At 44.3% G+C, this 20,734-nt stretch overlaps 1 protein-coding gene across 3 annotated transcripts; it reads left to right on the top strand.

The window, feature by feature from the left end:
- The first annotated feature begins 1,124 nt into the window (after positions 1 to 1,124).
- Positions 1,125 to 12,065, top strand: MSANTD4 (Myb/SANT DNA binding domain containing 4 with coiled-coils). 3 transcript variants are annotated; one of them, XM_052812711.1, is made up of 3 exons: positions 1,125 to 1,251; positions 7,767 to 8,396; positions 10,100 to 12,065. In XM_052812711.1, exons 2-3 carry the CDS (start codon positions 7,935 to 7,937, stop codon positions 10,673 to 10,675), a joined length of 1,038 nt encoding a protein of 345 aa, XP_052668671.1. In that variant the 5' UTR covers positions 1,125 to 1,251; positions 7,767 to 7,934; the 3' UTR covers positions 10,676 to 12,065. The 3 variants fall into 3 exon arrangements, with proteins under 3 accessions (XP_052668671.1, XP_052668670.1, XP_052668672.1); XM_052812710.1 differs by lacking the exon at positions 1,125 to 1,251 and adding an exon at positions 1,688 to 2,097; XM_052812712.1 differs by lacking the exon at positions 1,125 to 1,251 and adding an exon at positions 4,760 to 5,004 and having other exon boundaries at positions 5,590 to 8,396.
- Positions 12,066 to 20,734: the final 8,669 nt, after the last annotated feature.

Here is a 20,734-nt window from a genome sequence, read left to right as displayed (position 1 = left end):
CACATTTAGTTTCTATACATATTTTCAGGAAGTTCACTGCCAGAATTGTTGACTGAAACTCAAAAATACCATTTAAAAAGAGATTTGTAGTTTCATCATCACAATTGTGATCGCTAGAAGCTCTATTAGTCAAATAAGCTATCTGTCCAGTGAAAATGCTTAAGTCCAAATACTGAATACAGCCCTGAACTTGGATTTGAAAGGATTGAGCAAGTAGCTGTTAATAAATATGCAGAGTAATACATGCACGCATCAGGTTAGGCAGAAAAGAGGTAGCCAACTTCATCCACTTACAAGTAGTGCCTTCAGCCTGCACAAAAGTTACACTACCAAGGCAACACGATGCAATACAAAAAGGAAGTGCCACAGTTGACATGTGGCCGAGGAGACAAAAAGGAAGAGCCCAAAAACAAGGCTCCACAAAAATGTTTTCCACGTATATTCACTTAATTAATGACACAGTGGCTTGCATAAGCAGCACCTTCCAAAAGATACTTACAACAGTACCTCCACAAATGTTATTTCATTATTTTAAACACAAACCCCACAATACACTCAAACCACACAGTTTAGGAAGAAATGCAAATCGCTACGTGTTAGCTCTGCCATCATAAGCCTACAGGCCACACCGGCTCCAGCTACTATTGTCTAGTTGCTCCTACACAGCCAGTGGAACACGGCGCCCCGGGAGCAGGAGCGCGGCAGGCCGCCCTTCCCCCGTCCCTGACAGACCGCCGCAGAGAGGCGCCAGCCACGCCACGCCACGCCACGCCACGCCACGCCACGCCACGCCACGCCACGCCACGCCACGCCACGCCACGCCACGCCACGCCACGCCCTCAGACAGAGCAGGCGGGACGGCAGCACCGGGACCACCCTGGCTAGCTCCTCTGTGACCCGGCAAGATCCCCGCCGCCGGAAGCGTATGGAGGGGAGAGGCGGGCCTTGGCAGCCATTATCCAATCACCGGCAGGTATCGGGAAGACAAGCAGCGGCTGTAGCCAATGCTGTCTGGGGGCTGCGCACGGCGGCGGCCGCCCTGCTGGGAGGGGGGCTGCCGCGCTCCAAGCGTACGTGGGGGATTCCGGCCCGCCTGGCGCGTCAGGGCGGTGAGGGGGCGGGGCGGCAGAGAAGTGGCAGACGTGGACCGCCAATAGGCGTGCCGGAGGGACTGACAGGCACGCAGCTCGGCCAATGGGAGAGCGGTGGCTGTTAAAGGGCCGGCGACCCGGAGGGGAGAGTTGGGCGCAGGTGAGTAGTTCGCGCGGCTCCCCGGGGACCCGAGCGGGGCTGCTGTCGGCGCGGCGTGCAGGCGGCCCCCGGCCCCTTTGTGGGGGGGAGAGCGGCGGCCCTTCGCCGCCTCTCGGCCCCTGAGGGCGGTGAGGCGGTTGCCCGCCGTCCTCCTCGGCGGCCCCGCGGGGAGGCCCTCCTCCTCGTCCTCCGCTTCCCGGGAGAGGCGCAGGGCCCCGCTGGTCACTTGCCGGGGACGGCCCTGGCCTGCGGCGCGGCTGGGGGCCGCGGGCTCACCTGCTCGCCGGGGCTCAGCGCGGCGGGGGCCGCTGCCCCCCGCCCCCCCCCCCCCCCGCGGAGCGGGCCCGCCGTGGCTCGGGGCTGTGGCGGCCGGCCGTGGCCTCGCCGGCCTTTGTTGCCTGCCTTGGCCGCCGCGCCAGGGGCTTCGCGCGCCTCCTGGCGGGACCGGGCCGGCCCCGCTGGCCGGCGGCGAGGTCGCTGGTGCGCTGGGCCGCCTCGGAGCTGGGGGCCGCGCCTGCCTTCATCCCTCCAAAGCGCGCGCCCTGCGCGGAGCGGAGGTTTTCTCCCGTTGCTGTTTCAGGGGAAGGGGAACTGCGGACTGATGAGTCTGGGGATTCAGCTGCGTGAATGCGCAGCTGCTTTCCATCCTCGGTGCCTCCTCGCTGCTTCGTTAAATCATCCTTTGGGGTGGTGTTGGTTCGCTTTAAGCGCTTGCCTTCTCGTGTGCTCAGACCGCAAGCTCCTTGCCGGGAGGACTGTCCCGTTTGGTGACGTGTTCGGCAGCACCCAGATCCTCCTGTACTAAGGCCTCCCTTAGTACAAAAGTATAAGTTGTTCCAAGCCAAGGTAACCATCCGTTATGAATCACGTACAAAGTTTTCCAGAAGGCCCTAGGCTTTACTGTCATGCAAAGATACTCAGACTTTCATGTTTTGTTTAAAAAAAAAAATATAGGTAGAAGGGTCCTCCTGATTTAAAGTGTTTTTTTCTTCAGTCGTAAGCTCTGAAATTTAAAAAAAAAAAAAGGCAAACCATCAAGACATCATACTTTAAAAAAAAGTCATGATTTTTCTAGAGAATAATTCAAGTTTGTTAGCAACAATCCTTCAATCCTGGTGAATGCATGGCTTTTTTGTTTGCTTGCTTGCTTGCTTGCTTTTTTTGTGGGGTTTTTTTTTGGTTGGTTGGTTGGGTTTTTGTTGGTCCAGCATGTGGTTATGCTATAAGGTGAGCAAGGGAGATGCAAAGACATAGAGGCAGAATGTGGATGCCTCTTGTCATTAAGTGCATCAAAGTTAATCAGTGTATGTGTGTTTTGTGTGTTCATGAAGTGTTCAGTTTTGTTTTGCAACACTTGTTTTGTTTCAACCCTGACAAATAGTTTCTGTTTCTTCAGTCCAGTGATGAGGAACTTCTTGACCGTAGGTTGCTTCTGGCCTGACAGGGCTGCATCAAATTCATAGCTCCATGTTGCCATCTTTCCTGGAAGACCCTTGAAATCTTTCTGTTATCATATGAGCAGAATTGTTTCTTTTTTCCTAGCCAGCACTTTGCGTTTCTACCCAAACTGTACAAATACGCATTTTGCATTTGCAGCTAGCACCATGCCACACGATGGGTGCATGGCTGGTCACGTAATGGGCTGTTTGCATGCTTTGTTATTTCCCAGGGATTTCTCTGTCACTTGACCAGACTGTAGCTATTCCTTGTCAGGAATCTGATGTCTTTGGTCCCGTACTAGAAGTACTTTTGGTCGTATAGCTGAGAAGGAATTTTTTTCTTGCAGATGTCTTCTCTTACCTTCATGGTGGTGTAAGTGGCTTGATCTGACCAAAAGATTTTTTTTTCACCTCTGCTCTTATTTCCACATTTTCTGAGTGAACTGCCCATCTTCCCAGCTGGTACACTCAGTGGATGTTATTTGCTGTGGAATCCTCTGCCAAAGACAATAAAATGTAGAGCAGTTACAGTTCCAATTTTGGAAAAACTGTAATGACTGTCTGCTGGGTTTTTTTCGAAATCTATGCATTTCATGTTTTAGACTTCATATCAAAACAAAACTTAAACGTGATCTGTCATGTTTTTGTAGATCATGCTTTTCAAAATGGTGATAGTTACAGAAAAAAAACCCTATCTAGAATGCATACAAATCCTAGCTTATTACCATTTCTGTCCCTTACATACTTTGAGCATGTAACAGTTCATTTTTCTGCATTAAAGAGACCATCTAGCAATGTCAGAAAACAGAATATCTCAAACCTCAGCTCTAGTTAGAAAATAATGCTTTTCAGTTAATATATCAGAAGGGTAAACAGTCCCACAGTGGAGTTGATCTAACATTGGAAATCAACATAACATTGTTAAGACAATTCGTTAACATTCATTTATATCAATAAGAAAGGAATTGTCTTTAATGAGGCAGTTCTTTCAAAAAGGAAAGAGTTAGAAAAGATAAGATGTCCTTACCAATTGGAAGTTAGTAGCCATGAGTTTTTAAAATAGATAGCTTTGCTGCTGTTTTACTGGAAAATTCAGGGGCTTGTATCAGACATGTTCTGGGCGGGGGGGGTGGGGTGGAAGTCTAAAAGAAAACTTTACATAATAAAGGAATTGGATGCCAGTAGTTTCCAAGTTAGTATAATTCTTAAAGGTTATGTGCTTGGCTTATGGCGTAAAATCCAAAACCAAGATTAGGCACCTCACAAAGAGTGGCTGGGGAGATCAGACAGGTGATGCACAATGCCTGCGCAAGGAGCAGTGAGACTGACCCACAGGGTAACCTGACATTTGTGTGGTTTACCTCTCAACCTTGTCTGGAGCTAAGGTCAAAGCTTGGCTGGCTGTGTCTTCCACGTTCATGTAGAATTATATTTAGAAAATACCGTTAATGAAAATTTGATTTGAAAACCCAGGTTTTTTTGTTTTCCTGTGATTGTGCCCACTTTATCCTGCTGTGCTAACACTGAGAAATTTAGGGAGGGCCAGGGTAAATATAGATACCATATGAGTCTCTAAAATCCTGTGGTTCCCTGTTATTGGGGAGTGACCAGAACCTTGTTCATCCCAGCTGGGGCTAAGTAAAGGACTTAGCCAGTGTATATCTTGAGATTAAAACATCCGTGATTCAGCAAAAGTCTGATATTTAAGTACCTTAAGAGACAATTCAGTATCTGCTAGTACTTTCAAGAGTTTGACATATCCGACTGGCAAGTACTTTGGAAAGTCTGACCCATTTTTCCATAGTTAGCAAACTAATTGAATGTTCACTTAAGTACATGCTTAAAATCAAATGTGAAATTCTACTGATTTCAGTAAAAATACATGTGACCTTATAAACAGAGGTTCAGTGTCTTGGAAGTGACAAGTCAGAAATACTATAATTCTTGTGGAACTTACGTTGTATGTAAGAACTCTATGTAGTTCTTTTTACCTGGAAAACCAACTCAAAAGGGGATACCTCTGAATCTTTCACACACACTCCCCACCCTGAAAACAGGTAAGTGCAAATGTGTGTGTTTCTAAAGCCAGCGTGAAGATATGAGCACTTGGTCATTCCCCAGTAACCAGGAATCACAGCTTAATCTATATATTTATCAGTCCAGAATAATTGCCTTACTAACAGTGAAGCTTCTAAAAGTGCTCTTAATTTGTTCCGTGTGCAGGTAACTTTTCTGAAGAATTTACCTGCTCAGTAACTTTTTAAAAGTTAAAAAAAAAATCTTACACAGTATAAGCTTAGAATTTGATACATAGGTGTCGTGGTTTAACCCCAGCCAGCAACTAAACACCACGCAGCCGCTCACTCACTCCCCCCCGCACCCAGTGGGATGGGGGAGAAAATCGGGAAAAGAAGCAAAACCCGTGGGTTGAGATAAGAACGGTTTAATAGAACAGAAAAGAAGAAGCTAATAATGATAATGATAACACTAATAAAATGACAACAGCAATAATGAAAGGATTGGAATGTACAAATGATGCGCAGTGCAATTGCTCACCACCCGCCGACTGACACCCAGCCAGTCCCTGAGCCGTGATTCCCTGCCCCCACTCCCCAGTTCCTATACTGGATGGGACGTCCCATGGTATGGAATACACCGTTGGCCAGTTTGGGTCAGGTGCCCTGGCTGTGTCCTGTGCCAGCTTCTTGTGCCCCTCCAGCTTTCTCGCTGGCTGGGCATGAGAAGCTGAAAAATCCTTGACATTAGTCTAAACACTACTGAGCAACAACTGAAAACATCAGTGTTATCAACATTCTTCGCATACTGAACTCAAAACATAGCACTGTACCAGCTACTAGGAAGACAGTTAACTTTATCCCAGCTGAAACCAGGACAATAGGTCAAGAAATTCAGTTGCCATAATAATAGAAAAGCACTAGTGCTCTAATTTGCATTTGAAAAGCACGGCAAGTACCAAATAAATTGATTTACTGCCAGACAAGTAAATAGGATGCTGCTACCTTGAAAGCCCAACTATCTTTTCATGGTAAACTTGTAATAGTAAAGGTTAGACACTTAATAGTACTTAATAGTACTTAATAGTAAAGGGAGACAATTAAAGGTCAGATAAAAGGTCTCAGAAAAATTTTATGTAAATCTAGCAGATACAGTGCTGTTTTATGGTATAAATCTGATTTTTTTAAACTGCAACTTTTTTTTTTTTTTAGTACTGGTGATGTCAAGGGTCTACATTAAAACAGTAGGGGTTGTTTGTTTGTTTTTTTTTAAATAATTCCCTTTTCTCAAAACCAATTAGTATTTCATTCTCAGAAGTACAGGAAGTTTCACACATCTTAAACAGCAACATGCAGCTTCCAACTTCAGTCTGAGGTGTCAAAAGCGCTGGGTAACTGCATGGGAGCACTGTAGAGTGCTCCATGCTGATAACACACTCGTGCTTCATGCAGTTGATTTCTTCTTGGGACTCGGTTTTGCATATTTGCTAGCTAGTAACCATCAGAAGTAAATGGATTCACAGTGAGGAGAATATTTTAACGAGGAAAAGTAGTAAACCAGTTTCCTAAATGCAGCATTTTAAAAAATATTAGATGCCAGCGTGCTTACGTGTTGGGTATGAATGTTGCTTGATACAGAAAACTTTGCAGGTGAACCACTTATCTACAGTCAGTAGCACATAGGAGATGAAGAATGATGTCAAAACTATTGTCTGCATTATCCCCCAAATGGAGGGGTTTTGTGTAACATGCTGATGTGTATGTTTTAACCAAGTTCAGGAGAATAACAGGAGAAAAAAAATACTTAGTAATTTAAGAATCCTGTATAGCTGAGGGGAGTTATTTAAGGATTAAGTCCATTAGTGAGTAGCAATCGGATTATAATCTGCAAGCCATTTGGTTCAGGTGGACAAAAAGTCTAAACCAGATTAATAGTGAACAAACCTAACAGCTTGAAACCGTAAGTACTGTATGGTGAATTGTTGGCCTACTTGGTTAAAGCTTTTTAAACCTATCTAAAGTGGTAGGTAACATGGTACAAAAGAAAGCTCAAAATAAATCCGAAGTTGGACCATTACCAAGCACTCTGTGACCAAGAACCATTTTTTGTTCTCAGTCTCTGCTTTCAGGTTGTTTTTGGTTTTTTGTAATATGGTCTATGATATATTCATCACTGCATTAATAGTTTCCTGTTTTTCCCACTCAAACTTTCCACTTTCTGTAGAGAGCTGTGCACAATCTGTCAGGTTTAGCTTGCTTTCTGTTTTATGGGGTTTAGCTTTCTCTTCAGCATCAGGCACAGGACCAGCAATTGCTGAGGGTAGAGGACTGGATTCAAATTTCAACCTGCCATCACATCTGACATGAGGTGTTTTGCAGTGTGAGAAGGATAGAGGAGGCGCTACTGTGGGCATGTAGTGACTTATTATTCCTAAATCTGTTTCCTGTTAAAACATCTCTAATGCATGACGTGTGTGAACTAGTAGTTATTTTCTGACACTCAGCAGAATTGCTCCAGTTCATTTTTTGTGATTAAGATAAGTCAGAATAGCCTCTAAACTTCAACTTTTCATATTAATCTACTTTTTTTTTTTCTTTTGATGGAAATGGTGTCTCATTTAAAATGTGTCTCAGAAGTTTCAGTCACCTAAACATTTCATGTTTTTGAAGTAATGATATAACAATTTTAGCTGCTTTTGGAAATAATTTAGCATTCAAACTGAAATGTGTATGTCAAATTTCAGCCTTAAGCAATTCCCCACTGGCAAAACTCTAAGAATTGAAGGAAAATAGCTGTATTTTTGTAATGGAAATATCAACTCAACCTTAATGGTTCGTGACATGGATATATTAATGGATTTATAATTCATACGAGATTAGAGAAGGTATCTATAGCTAGCTACTTCATATTCAGAGTTTAACAAAATGATTTTCTTCTATCAAATGAACAATCAGTTCAAAATATGCATTCCCTAAATGATGACTTAGGAGTCAGGTTCATTAAATGAAAATATACACTGTATACCTTGGAGATTTATGTTGTTTGCTCTTTTTCTCTTAGGAAGCCTGACAAATAGGAAAATACTACAAAGTGAAGAGAAAATTCACTTCATGAGAACAGAGCTCTGCTTTCATTGGCTTTTAAATTTTATTTGTATTAATAACTGTTTAGTGTCAGATCATCTCTGTAGTCTACTGTGGTAAAATTATTAGGTTAAAGCTGGAAAAAATGAAACAATTAAAAAGAAAAAGAAAAAGCAATTTTAGTGTTCAGGAAACTCAAACTCTCCTTAAAGAAATCAGAAAAAGGAGAGAAGTACTCTTTTCAAAGCAACTTAATACAACAATTAATGAGATGAAGCGGAAAGCTTGGGAGGAAATAGCAGAGTGTGTAAATGCTGTAGGTGAAGGAGAGCAAAGAACAGGGACAGAAGTGAAAAGGCGATACCTTGACTGGAGAGCACTCATGAAGAGAAAACGTCTGAATGCAAACATCAAAGTAGTAGGTGCTGGGTTTCACCTTCCTTCATCCAATTTAGATGACTCTCTCAATGAAGACATGGATGAGAAAATGGGATTTGCAATTGAATCTAGTTTTGAATGGCAAAATATCACTGACTTCAGAGAAGCCGGTGGATCTTTAACAGAAATCAAAGTAGAAGAGGAAGAGGAGGATCCGCAGAATTTTGAAGTGAGTGACTGACATACATTAGCTATATGCAATATGGCCTTCATTTCATTTCAGCATAAGGCCTTTGCTGTGTTTCTTCATAGCATCTGTTTCTGTTTTTTCTGCATGTGTGTATTAAAGAAACTGTAGAAACAAGTATGTTTCAGAGAGATGGTATTCAAATCTAGCAACTTGCAATTATGTGGAAGGTCTTGGATGTTGATTATTAAATTGATATCCCTCAACTTTGAATATGTATTTGCACATATATTTTCCACTTGCATGTGCCATAGATAAGAATTAGTTCAGTCAGTAGAATGAAAATACACTGTTGAAGGAAACTGATTATTTTAATACTTAGGCTGTCTGGATGGATGAACGGAGAAGAGACATGCACCTCTTTAACAAATGAAAGTATATGTTACCTACAGGTACAGAAAGAAATAGAATACAGAAAGAAATAGAATACTGTTGAAATAGAATACAGAAAGAAATAGAATACTGTTTGCATTTCTTAAAATGAACCCACAGGAGGTGAACATGTTACTTGAATAAATCAGTCATCCATTCCTCTCTGTCAGAATTTTAGCGTGAATTGACAAGCAACTGTGGATCCTGTAGACGGGTTGTTACTCCTAGTAGTACTGTGACTGTCCTGGGGTAGGCAGCCAGCTGGAGTGAAGTCAAATGTTTGGATAGTTTTGTTGTGCCTGTACAAATATATAGTTCTCATTTCAAAAAGGGGTACTCAAAACAGGTTTGGTTTGGGGTTTTTTTTGGGGGGAAGGGGGATGAAGCAACTCCTGTCTTAGCTCAGTTGAGATGTGTGCTGGCAAAAAATCAGCATAAGCTATTAAATGGTAGCGAGACTACTGTCTGACAACTGCCGAAGAACAGTGTCTGTCTGCTCCAATGCTAGAGGACCGGCAGTGGCTTTCATTGTCTTAAGATTTTCAGAACCTGTATCTTCCTCAGTTTGCCTTTCTTTTGTAGCATACTTCGTGGGAGACAATTATACCTTGTGTACTATGAATTGGTAGCACATAAGGGCTATAATTCTGCACAAGTTGTTACAGTCCACCAAGAGCAATGGTCCTAACCACCTAGTCATCTGTGTCGTAAATAGCTTTACAGCAAATGTGGTAATACAAAATTGGTTAAACAAGTCCTGTTTATTGACCCACTTAATACAGTTTGAAGGGTTAGGAGCATGTCACTGTTAAATGTTTTTTAGAAATGGAATCCTCAAGTTAGTGAAGGCTAGGTTAGCTTACATACCACATAGCCTATGGATCCAGCTGCTCTGATAAATAATTAGTCACAACAAATTCCTAGTGGCTTACATAAATGTCACTCAGCTATATGAAAAGTAAGAACGATATATGGTTTTTTAGATCCAGTTTTCTATCAGTGGTTCTGAATGCTCTATAATACCTATCGTGCAGTATTTTCTGTATGTTCTTCCATGTCCACTGACAAGCTGATTTTCCATTTTTCATTGCCAGGGATTAACTTGCAGATAAAGCGTGTTTCTCTACCTGTGTGATGGTAGAAAACAGTCTTTTGATCTAATATGGGTATTTCACAGCATGTAAGCTAAACAGTTCTGAGTAGCTTTTAAGATAAAAAACCCCAGTATGTTCTTTTCAGTCAAGTTGTGTGTAACAAATTTGTTCTGGCATAGACTGGTATGTAATTCTTGTCTATTGCATTCCTCTCTGCAGTTTCCTATTGAGGAAGAAGAAGAAATTTTGTCATCAGTTTTGCCAGATTCAAAAAAAGAAAATGACCTACCAGACTTCCCCCACATTGAAGAGTTTGGAAATCTAAGCTCTGCTCAAGCTAGGCTAGCCTATGAAGATTCTCACTTGCTTATAAATCTGGAGAAGCAGAAGGTGGAGCTGGAGAAGCAGCGACTAGACATTGAAGCCGAAAGGTTGCAAGTGGAGAAGGAGCGCCTGCAAATTGAAAAAGAACGGTTGCGGCATGTTGACTTGGAGCGTGAGAGACTTCAGATTGAGAAGGAGCGACTTCAGATTGAATGGGAGAAACTCAGGCTAGAGACTTTGCATGCTGAAAAACCTGTCCTGGAAAATGACCTCACCCAAACAGAAAAACCCATCATGCAGCCTCTAGATCTGGAAACTGAAAAGTTAAAACTTGAAAAAGAACGTTTGCAATTAGAGAAAGAGAGGCTGCAGTTCCTAAAGTTTGAGTCAGAGAAGCTGCAGATTGAGAAGGAACGCTTGCAAGTGGAGAAGGATCGCCTTCGAATTCAGAGAGAGGGTCACTTGCAGTGAACTTCTTGACTGAAGTGTCAACGTTAGTGTTTTGATGTTTGTAAAATAGAGGTAGTTCTTTTCTTAATACTGAAACTGTCCTAGAGGCTTAACATTCTTCTGTTCAGAGTTGAATGTTGATGTTAAACTGAAAAAGAAAAAAAAAAACGGTGCTCAATATGTCAGTGTGCCTACATAAATGAGCTTATGTGTGAAATTGCTTTTCAGTGTATCAGAACTAAGTGTTATGTTCCCTTGTCTTCAGTATTGTGTTGTATTAGTTCGGTGTCCTCCTCTCATAGACACATTGAGAAGAATCAAGGCTGAACCTTGTACATTTTTCACTGTACTAACAGTAAGGAATGATCAGAATAAAGCAACATATGTTGTGAGGGCATGGCGCTGATGATAGCCCACGCAGTAAATAAGTATAAGTTAGACAGAACACAGTAACACAGAGTCATGATGTGATTGATTCATTAAACTTAATTTCCCCTTTTTGGTTTTTTCCAACCCCACAATTGGAAAAAGAATTAAAGAATCATCTAAAAGTTAAAGTACAAGTTAAATTCACTGCAGTTGTGTTTACTATTGTTCTATGGCTTGAACTGAATGGGAGTGCAGAAAACAGTATTCTCCTTTTGCATGAAGTATTCATACTAGATAGATAGATAAAGCTACACGTCAACCATACCTACTATAAGCTGGACTGTTGGTTGCAGCAGGTCATTAATAATACTATATGGAATATAGTACCTGTCTTAGTATAGCACAGGGACTTACTGATTGGTCAGGCATGTTTTCTGATGAGTCTGTGATCACCCCCTGAAGTAAATTGCTAGACCTGATATGTTCCTTGAAAGACAGTAGCTGGTGATGTGAGTCTCAGGAGTGGAGACACAGAGGCTGAGCAGAGACTAAGGAGCACTGAGCTTGAACACTAACGCTCTTGATGTTAGTTCTGCCTGGCCAGCACTGAGGTCATGTCCGCGAGGCAGCCAGATGAGACTTGTATAGCTGACACCATATAGTATGTTTTAATTAGACAAACAGAAATGGTCACTGCTGAAGGCTGTCAGTATTTTTCATAAGCAATGTATTCATTTAAAATAATAAAAACCCCAAGCTTTCTGTTATTTCATATATTTTTAAATCCCAACTGAGCCAGACTTAATATTTCTCATCTTTCTGCAAGTAACTGTCTTTTCCTGACTCTGTTTGAAACTTAAGACAATGAGAATACTAAATCTGAATACATGTTGAGTGACTTACTTACATGGATTCTTGTGCAAGTAGATATATTTATACCACTACAGGATTACTTTTATTCTGCAAAGAAAATGTTATTTTTTTATTACTGAAACAAGTGTGCTTCTACAGTGGAAATAAATTTGTCTACTACAATCCAAAATTGCTCTTGAGACTGTGTTTCTTCACAGAGAAACAGGGCTACCTATGAAGAGAAACCTGGGTACTCAACACTGGAGCACCCCAAAGTTGCTGCTGCATGTGTTCCCTGTGTAGTAAATCAGAGAGATGAAGCACGTCAGAGTAGGACTTCAACCAACCAGCACTTACTTGAGAAAGGAAAAAGGAAGGAGACACAAACCAGCTGGATAGAAATGCCCCAGGGGGAAGTGCATCTGAGATTCTTCCTGAATGTGGTGGGTTGACCTTGGCCGGATGCCAGGTGCCCACCAAAGCTGCTCTATTGCTCCCCTCCTCAGCTGGGCAGCGGGGAGAAAATGGAACAAAAGGCTCGTGGGTTGAGATAAGGGCAGGGAGAGATCACTCACCAATTAGTGTCATGGGCAAAACAGACTCCACTTGGGGAAATTAGCTTCAATTTATTACCAGTCAAATCAGAGTAGGGTAATGAGAAATAAAACCAAATCTTAAAACACCTTCCCCCCACCCCTCCCTTCTGCCCGGGCTTTACTTTACTCCTGATTTTCTCTACCTCCTTCCCCCAGCAGTGCAGGGGGATGGGGAATGGGGGTTGGGGTCAGTTCATCACACGTCTCTGCTGCTCCTTCCTCTTCAGGGGGAGGACTCCTCACTCTTCGCCTGCTCCAGCATGGGGTCCCTCCCATGGGAGACAGTCCTTCACAAACTTCTCCAACGTGAGTCCTTCCCATGGGCTACAGTTCTTCATGAACTGCTCCAGTGTGGGTCCCTTCCACGGGCTGCAGTCCTTCAGGTACAGACTCCTCCAGCGTGGGTCCCCCGTGGGGTCACAAGTCCTGCTAGCAAACCTGCTCCAGCATGGGCTCCTCTTTCCATGGGGCGACAGGTCCTGCCAGGAGCCCGCTCCAGCGCGGGCTTCCCACGGGGTTACAGCCTCCTTCGGGCATTCACCTGCTCCGGCGTGGGGTCCTCCCTGGGCTGCAGGTGGAGATCTGCTCCCCCGTGGACCTCCCTGGGCTGCAGGGGGACAGCCTGCCTCACCATGGTCTTCCCCACGGGCTGCAGGAGAATCTCTGCTCTGGCTCCTGGAGCATCTCCTCCCCCTCCTTCTGCACTGACCCTGGGTGTGCAGGGTTGTGGCTCTCATTCTCACTCCTCTCTCCAGCTGCAGTTGCACTGTTTCCCCCCCCCTTCTTAAATCTGTTACCCCAGAGGCACTACCACCATCACTGATGGGCTCAGCCTTGGGCAGCAGCGGGTCCATCTTGGAGCTGGCTGGCATTGGCTTTATTGGACATGGGGGAAGCTTCTAGCAGCTTCTCACAGAATCCACCCCTGTAGCCCCCCCGCTACCAAAACCTTGCCATGCAAACCCAATACACTGAAATAAAGTGACAAATTTTCAGCTCTCTGTTATGCATCAAACAAATTTATATTAAAAATAGCTTTCTGTGATTTGGAGAAAGTACTTATCTTTCCCTTTTAAAACAGGAAAGAGGCAGAATTTGGGAAGTTTGTCAGGATTGCCTAATGCATAGAGCATTTACCCAGATAGTAGGATGACTTGGATTTCATGATCACTGTATCCTGAGGTGACCACCTTTCTAGATAACTATTCTGACTGCCAAACAAGGTGAGTAGGAGCAAGGGGCAACATAGCCCGCTGTGCGAGAGGTAGTGATCAGAAGGACCAAGCCAGGACAGAGAACCTTCCTGGGGTCTGGTCTGTAAGAAGTGCTTGGCCGGGAAGGAGCAGGTGTGGAGTCTGGCTCCTATTTCAACAGGTAGTTATGCTGCTGCTCAAAACTAGCACATCTGTCTTAATATTTTACTCCAGTTGAATGACTTGACCATTAGGATAATGGTTTGTATTTTACATTGGACATCTTGGGAATTATGCCCCAAGAGCATTAAAGGTTTTGGGGAAAAATAAATAGATCAATCTGAACCATTTCTGCATTCTGAATTGTTTCAGAAATTTGAACACTTCTCCAAATGTGAATAGAGCAGTATGTAAGCAATTATTTCTTCTAACAACTATTCAGCCTTCCAGGCAAATGATGCATCCTTTGGTTATACAAAACGTTTTGAAAAATAATGAATGATGAAATTAAATATTATCATAAATCACTGAAAATACAGTTTCAACATACAATTTAGAGAAAATTACTGAGTTTAATACATCAATTTTATAGCTTGCTTTTTTCATACCAAAATTGCAGTCATTTTGTGTTAATTTGAATATAAATGTCATATCTTTAAATACTAAGCTGCAATCTCTTAAACTTTTAATTGCTTGATTTACCAGCCTGGGATCCTGACAGCAAAGCCTAGGAGCAAGATTTCGACCATGTAAATGTCACCAAAATCAGGACATACACACGAACTCAGTTCCTCTGTTGGAGAGGCAGAGATTTTTGGACTCCTGCTTAAAAGAAGGGCCTGTGATTTTAAGTAATGAGCAACATTTCCAGGCTGGGAAGAGTTTTAAGACAAGGGGGAAACCACACACATATGGAGGAAGAGGCAAGTATTTGGAGGAAAAAAAGGAGAGGGATGAAGATCAAACCTTTAGTAAGAGGGAAGGTGGGTGGAGCTGGTAATAGATAGAGTACTGGAAATATCCCCAGTGGTCATTGCGAACTGCTTTGTCATGGTTATGTCTGATGCACTGATGTCAGATCTCACAGCTCTGTGGACCCCCATGGGAATGTATGAATGCGAAAGGCAAGGGGCAAAGCGCAGCCTGAGGTGCAGGAGGCAACATCGCAGCCACTGCGAAAGGCAGCAGGGTCATGCACTCCATGCATGCTATGTGGGTTCCTGTGCTGCAGCAGGAACACGCACTAGGACCTTCATAAATGCCATTATGTCCACTACTCCATGAAGGGGTTTCTAGCCAGTAATTTTAGGGCCAGAAGGCCAAATAACAGTAAAATGAAGGCTACTTCAGAGAGTTTCTTGCTGTCTGTTAGTGATGGGTCCCTGGCTAAGACATTAATGAAGAGAAGCAGAGTGCATCCAGGTGTTTTCACAATGCAGTTTGGAGACAGACTGGCTGACGCTTAACAGTGTCCTAACAACAGCCAGAGAAGGTCATAGGGTAAGGTTGTAAATGTGGTTCCCAAGAACAGCCCAGGGTGAACAGCAGCCACCCTCCCAACAGGATACACCTGCAAAAGCACAGTAGGATTCAAAGGCAACTTCATTTCCTTGAGTAATGTGTTATTTCTGGGCCATTTTGAGCAGCTTTCACTGTGCGTAAAGAGATGCTGCAAGCAATGTATACACAAGGTATAAAATATTTATTAATTAAGACAAACGAGAGATGGTGAGGATTTAATAAGCTCTCAGACTAAGCATTAGTATGCTCAACACCTCTGTGAGAGACTGAAAGAGTTAATGTCTCAAACATTGTGGTGGGGCAAGTTCTGCTTAAAGACAAACCCTGCACAGCAAGGAGCCAAGGTGAAAAGCCCATCAGCTCAGACATCAGCAACAGGAGGGGGAGGGCGTGCTGGAGGGTGCGCAGCTCCCTGTTCTGATCAGCTGTTCTGATACAAAGATCAAACAATGGCAGTGTCTGCAGGGAAGGAGAAGTTACTCCACAAATGAGCCCCAAGCCCAAAGGCTCCCAAACTGTTCATTAACCTGAGGAGTTTGGGTGCCTGCCCAAAGGAGGGGCAAGGATGATAAAAGGACACCAACTGAAGCCCCGGGTGCGCAAGCCCGCCGGGACTGGACCCCTCAGCTGACTGGACCCCTCGGCTGACTGAACCAACGCTGGACCCAGGACCGGTGAAATCTTTCTCTCTTCCTTTTTCTCTTTCTGTCTTCTTCTCTGTTTCCTTTTCCACAATCCCTACACCTCATCCGTTTCAAGATATAAACCGTTGACCAAGTCTGAGACTAAGAGTAGATCCAGCCGCCCCTGGGCCCTTCTCTGAGGAGGAGTCTGGAAAGCAAGGGGGTCTGCTCTGAACCTCGTGACTCAACGGGAGGGATCTCCTTATTCCCTGAATTGATGTATATGGTTACACGGTTTACAGAAGTAGTCTTATGCCAGTTCCTGTTGTGAGAAACCCTGCCACCTACTACTACGCCTCCCCAGTTCAGTTTGCTTCTGTCATGAATAAAATCTTTAAATGATCGTTTGGTGTCATTTCACCTTATTTTAGCCCAAGGGAATTTCGAATTAAACACAACTCCCTGGTCTGTTCAGTCTGGGTCGTGACAACCTCGAGGTGTCTTTACTAGCCAGACAGGCATCAGCCAGTAGAGGAAGGGTTTATCATCCTCCAGGGCTCCCTGGCATAGCTGTGCAGGTGGTGCTGACTTGCCATTTTCTGGGAGGTTTTTTTCTTTTTTTGCTTTGGTATTCCTTAATCTTTCCATGTTAGTACAATATTTTCCCCTTAAATCCTTGAAGTGCTACTGACACCTATCTCAACAATCCCACCTCCATCTGTAGTTTTACCTTACCTTGCTTGACTCTTCTCTACAAATTTTCTGAGCTTTTTCTCACAACTGCATCGTTTTCCCCCCAGCGTGAGCCAAGGTCAGGCAGCTGGGCTGTGCTGGGCCCTGGATTAGAGATGTGGTGGGGAGGCTACATGTTTACCTGCAGAGTTGATTGGACCCACCCAATCTCCCTGATGACTGTCCAGGAGGTCTTACATAGCAGTGGTGCTACTCAGACCAACCTGCAATGAGTGAAGCAGTTCTCCAGCACCCACCTGTGGAGTCAGGAGCTGTGTGACTGAGTGATGGTGTCCTGGGTGTTGCTCCCGTTTCTGTCTCCAGGATAACAGCAAGACTGGGCAAAAAGGAGCAAAGCCAGTATCACTATCCTCGAGCTGTTTCAGGTGTTGGAAAAAGCTTCTCAGTCACTGGCAGCTCTGTGAAATAGCATGAAGGGGCCAAGAGGGAAAGAAAAGTAAGTCTTTGGTTCCTGAGAACTTTCCAAAGTAGAGCACGGGGCTCTCAGTTACATCAGGCAATTCACCAGTTGCCTGGTGGTAAAAGGTACCCAAAACACTGCTGCTATGCCAGGTGTTTGGATAATCCAGGCCTGGTTGTTGTGTGTATGTATCATCTGGAAATGGGCAATAATCTGTTAGGTGCCTTTACAAAATGTAGCTGAACTAACTATGTTCATATTTTGTTTCCCGTCCCCAAAACAAGTTTCTAAAATCCCTCTCGCAAGTGGGAACAGAAACTGATAACTCATATTTCTTCACCTTTTCATAGAACTTCTGATGCAGTTGCCACACAAGAGCATCAGTACATCACCTGCCTCTCCGGCTCAGCCACCCCCAGAAGCTCCCCTCAGAAAGGCACAGAGTGCTCCAAGGAGATGGAGTCAGATCCAGGGTTGATATTTTACAAACACAAAAATACCCTCAAAAATCCTACTCCATGTCAATCAGGAGCCTTGACAGAAGTGACAGGTGGGAGAAGAGGGAGGAGGAAAGACTGATTTTTCTCTATTGTTGCTGAAATCAGTTAGGGAATTTAAGCCAGAGGGTGTCAGAAAATGCCACCAAATGCAATGGTGTTCTCTTTCTTTTTCTTTTTTTCTTTTTCTTTTTCTTTTTTCTTTTCCTTCTTTTTTCTTTTTTTAGAGCTGAATGTAATCTGATGAATGGCAAAAGCTAGACTTAATACAGAAGATTGCTTAAGGCCCAGTGCAGGTTCCCATCTCACAGGCTGTCATTTCTCCCTTGTTGAGTTAGGACACTGCTGCCCTGTCTTCTTACAAGAATTAGTAACCCCAAGCATGCACCCTGTTCCTCTCATGCTCAAAGTGCTTTGAAACATGACCCAGCTCAGCTCAAGTTCCCAGTGTCCCATTCAGGAGTAGAAATGCTGGGCCAGGCGATTTGGCCCCTTACCTCACTGCTCAGAAGTCAGGGAAAGACTCTTTTTCCCTGTTCCACTCTCCTCCAGGCTGTCACCCTGCCTCCTTGCATGTTCCCAATCTCTGCTTCACCTTGTGTCTTGCACTGCTCTGCCTTCATCTAGCTCAGAAATTTCTGAGGTGCTTGTCATTTTGATGTCCATACATCCACATGGCGCTGATTTGCTCTCTGTTCAATTTTGATATCTATCCATTCACATGACACTGTCTTGGCTCTCTATTAAAATGGAGCATGAGAAGGCAACAGTCCCTGGTCACTGCCTGACCCCCACTGACTTTCCAGAGAGACCTGGTAGTGATATATTCTCCCTTTTTACCTTCTGTGGAGAAGTAAAGAAAAGGCGCTCTCTTTTCTGTAGGAGTCGGTCAGAAAATCAGCATTGTCTCAACACTGTCATCAGGAACATGAACAGTACATTTCCTGACAATGGCCTGTTTGGAGCACAGTGGCCAATCCCAAGAACGGAACGCGCGGTACAAGGCTCCTGGAAGGTACCTGGCTAGAGCCATTAGACTGTCAAAAAGGATGGATTGCAACTGTTGCCATAACATCCATGAAGAAATCATGAACTTTAGATGAACTTTGCTTCATTATAATACCAAAACACACCTCCTGGTCGAAGGCTACCCGCCTCCAAGGCTTACCACGCCTCGGACACTGACCCCGCGCCTGCGTGATCGCCTTGCTCGAGAAGGGCGGAGACTCCTGAGGCAGAGGTGGAGCAAGGTGTGTTACTAAGCATAAAAGATGACTTCTGAACAACGGAAGCTTGAAGCTTCCCCACCAAGGACCACGACGATCGACGACGCAGCATTAGCTGGACCCGGGACCGTTAGGATGTCTTGAGATCAGCGGTGGTAGCTATAACTTCTCTTTCTCCTCTCTCTAAACTTAACTTTACTTTTTCTCCTTTCTTTCACCCATCTCTAACTATCGCGTGCCTCTTTACAGGCAATACAGTAAAGTTTTACTGTGTGATTATTGCTATCCCCTTTGGTGTTGGTCACCTTAATTTTGCACTTTCGAGATCGTAGCAAACGAACCATCACGAGTCCACCGAGTGGACCATGACATTTTCCCACCCAATTTGAGCAAGAATGACAGGTATTAAAGCATCAGCAAAAAGGAATGGGTGAAAGAACTGGGGATACCTAGTCAAGAAAAGAGGGACTGAGGGGAGACATAACAGCCTTCAAATACATGAAAACCTGCAGGAAATAATCTGCTCTTTGTGCCTGCTGCCAATGAGACATGGAAGAATAAGCCTAAATTGCAGCCGTGACTGCCTGGACTAGCCATGAGGAAGAAGACTAGTCAACATGAAGGACTGGTCTAGGTGCCTGGGCAAGCTGTATGGTCTCCATCATTCAGCAAATTTAAAAATATGTTTGGCAAACATGAAGCGTAGTACAGATACTGTCCTCCACCGATATTTTCCACCATGCCATGAATAGGAGCAACAAGAGTATTCGCTTCTTTTCCTGCTTATCTTTCCTATTTCTCCATGCCATCAGGTTGCAGGCTGGCTTCCCTTGAAGTTTTTTCTTGTGAAAAGACAGCAGCTACGCAGTGTGGACATGAGATGCTACCTTTGTTTTTCTGACCCACATTTATTTCCTAGGCTCAGCCAGCTCCAGCACGTTAGTGGAGCGCATCCTTGTGGATGGGGAGGGCTGTTCCCAGGAGGCCGTGGAGGAGGCGGCATGGCTGTTCAGCTCAGGGCTCGGGCAGTTTGCACCAGGAGCCCTGCTCCTGCTCAGCATCACGTGTGTGGCACAGGGAGTCCTGCCAGGATGGCAGTTCAGCTGCATCCCAGGCAGCTTCTCGCCTCTGAAAACATCCAGTAGCTCTTTCACAGCTCAGTGTTTCTCTACCAGATTTGTACCATCTCATGTGTTTGTACGCCCCATGAACTTCCAGACTAGAAAACCTGCATCTCCAAGGTCACGAGCAGTCACACAGCCCAGAACAGGCGAAAAGATGATCAGTCCTGGAATCAGTTGTCAATAACACAGCTTGCTGTAAATTTTTGCCTATGGTGTTCAAATAGCATCTCATGCTACAAGCTGTGGTCTGGCACTCTACTTTTCACTCATCTTTTCCATCACTTGTGTTAGTGCACGGTCTAAATGTTGGGCTTTTTTTGACAATATTCCTTCCCAGAGGCAAGCAGACCCTCCAGCTGCATGACTATACCAAGGGGGGGGGGGGGGCCCAGTGTGTGCTACTGCCATGGCGCTCTCATCTGTCGAACCGGGAGCTGCACAAGCTTCTGCCCCAGCTGTGACCACTCACCTGCAGAACTTTTGCTGGCAGCAGTTGGCAGAAGGGTCTTGGTGGGCACCATGCTCCAACACGGCAAAGGCTGGAGCTGCTTACTTTAGATGTGTGTTTGTCTTCATGAATCTCTTATTTGGCATTAGGCTGTCGGTTTGTGAAGAGCTATGTTACCCAGTAACCACGTTATCCAGAAACCAGAGCAAGAACCAGTGGCCTTTGAGGAGTCCAAAGTACTAAGGAGACAAGTAGCTATGTATAAGGCAAATAAACTTGATTTAAAAGCTAGAAGAGTGAAAGCGGCAGCAGCTATGGCATCTGACAAACCTGGGTTTCACTGGAAGTCTAAATCCCTGCATCACTCAGGGACTATTGAAGCTTGCAGCTACCATTAAGATAAAACAAAAGTGAGCCAGATTCCTCCATATGTTAGCAGGTTTGTTTTGCATCAGTGACTTAGAATGTTTGTAGCTGG

Source organism: Harpia harpyja, chromosome 17, assembly GCF_026419915.1.
Source record: "Harpia harpyja isolate bHarHar1 chromosome 17, bHarHar1 primary haplotype, whole genome shotgun sequence".
Lineage (NCBI taxonomy): Eukaryota > Metazoa > Chordata > Aves > Accipitriformes > Accipitridae > Harpia > Harpia harpyja.
Note: the sequence above shows the minus strand (reverse complement) of the source record. Positions and strands in the feature narration are given on the sequence as shown.

What these genes read in the sequence shown, in the direction of transcription:
- MSANTD4 (XM_052812711.1), top strand. Translation starts at nt 7,935, where the DNA reads ATGAAACAATTAAAAAGAAAAAGAAAAAGCAATTTTAGTGTTCAGGAA. An exon ending in AGGATCCGCAGAATTTTGAA is followed by an intron (nt 8,397 to 10,099) that starts GTGAGTGACTGA and finishes TCCTCTCTGCAG; the next exon opens with TTTCCTATTGAGGAAGAAGA.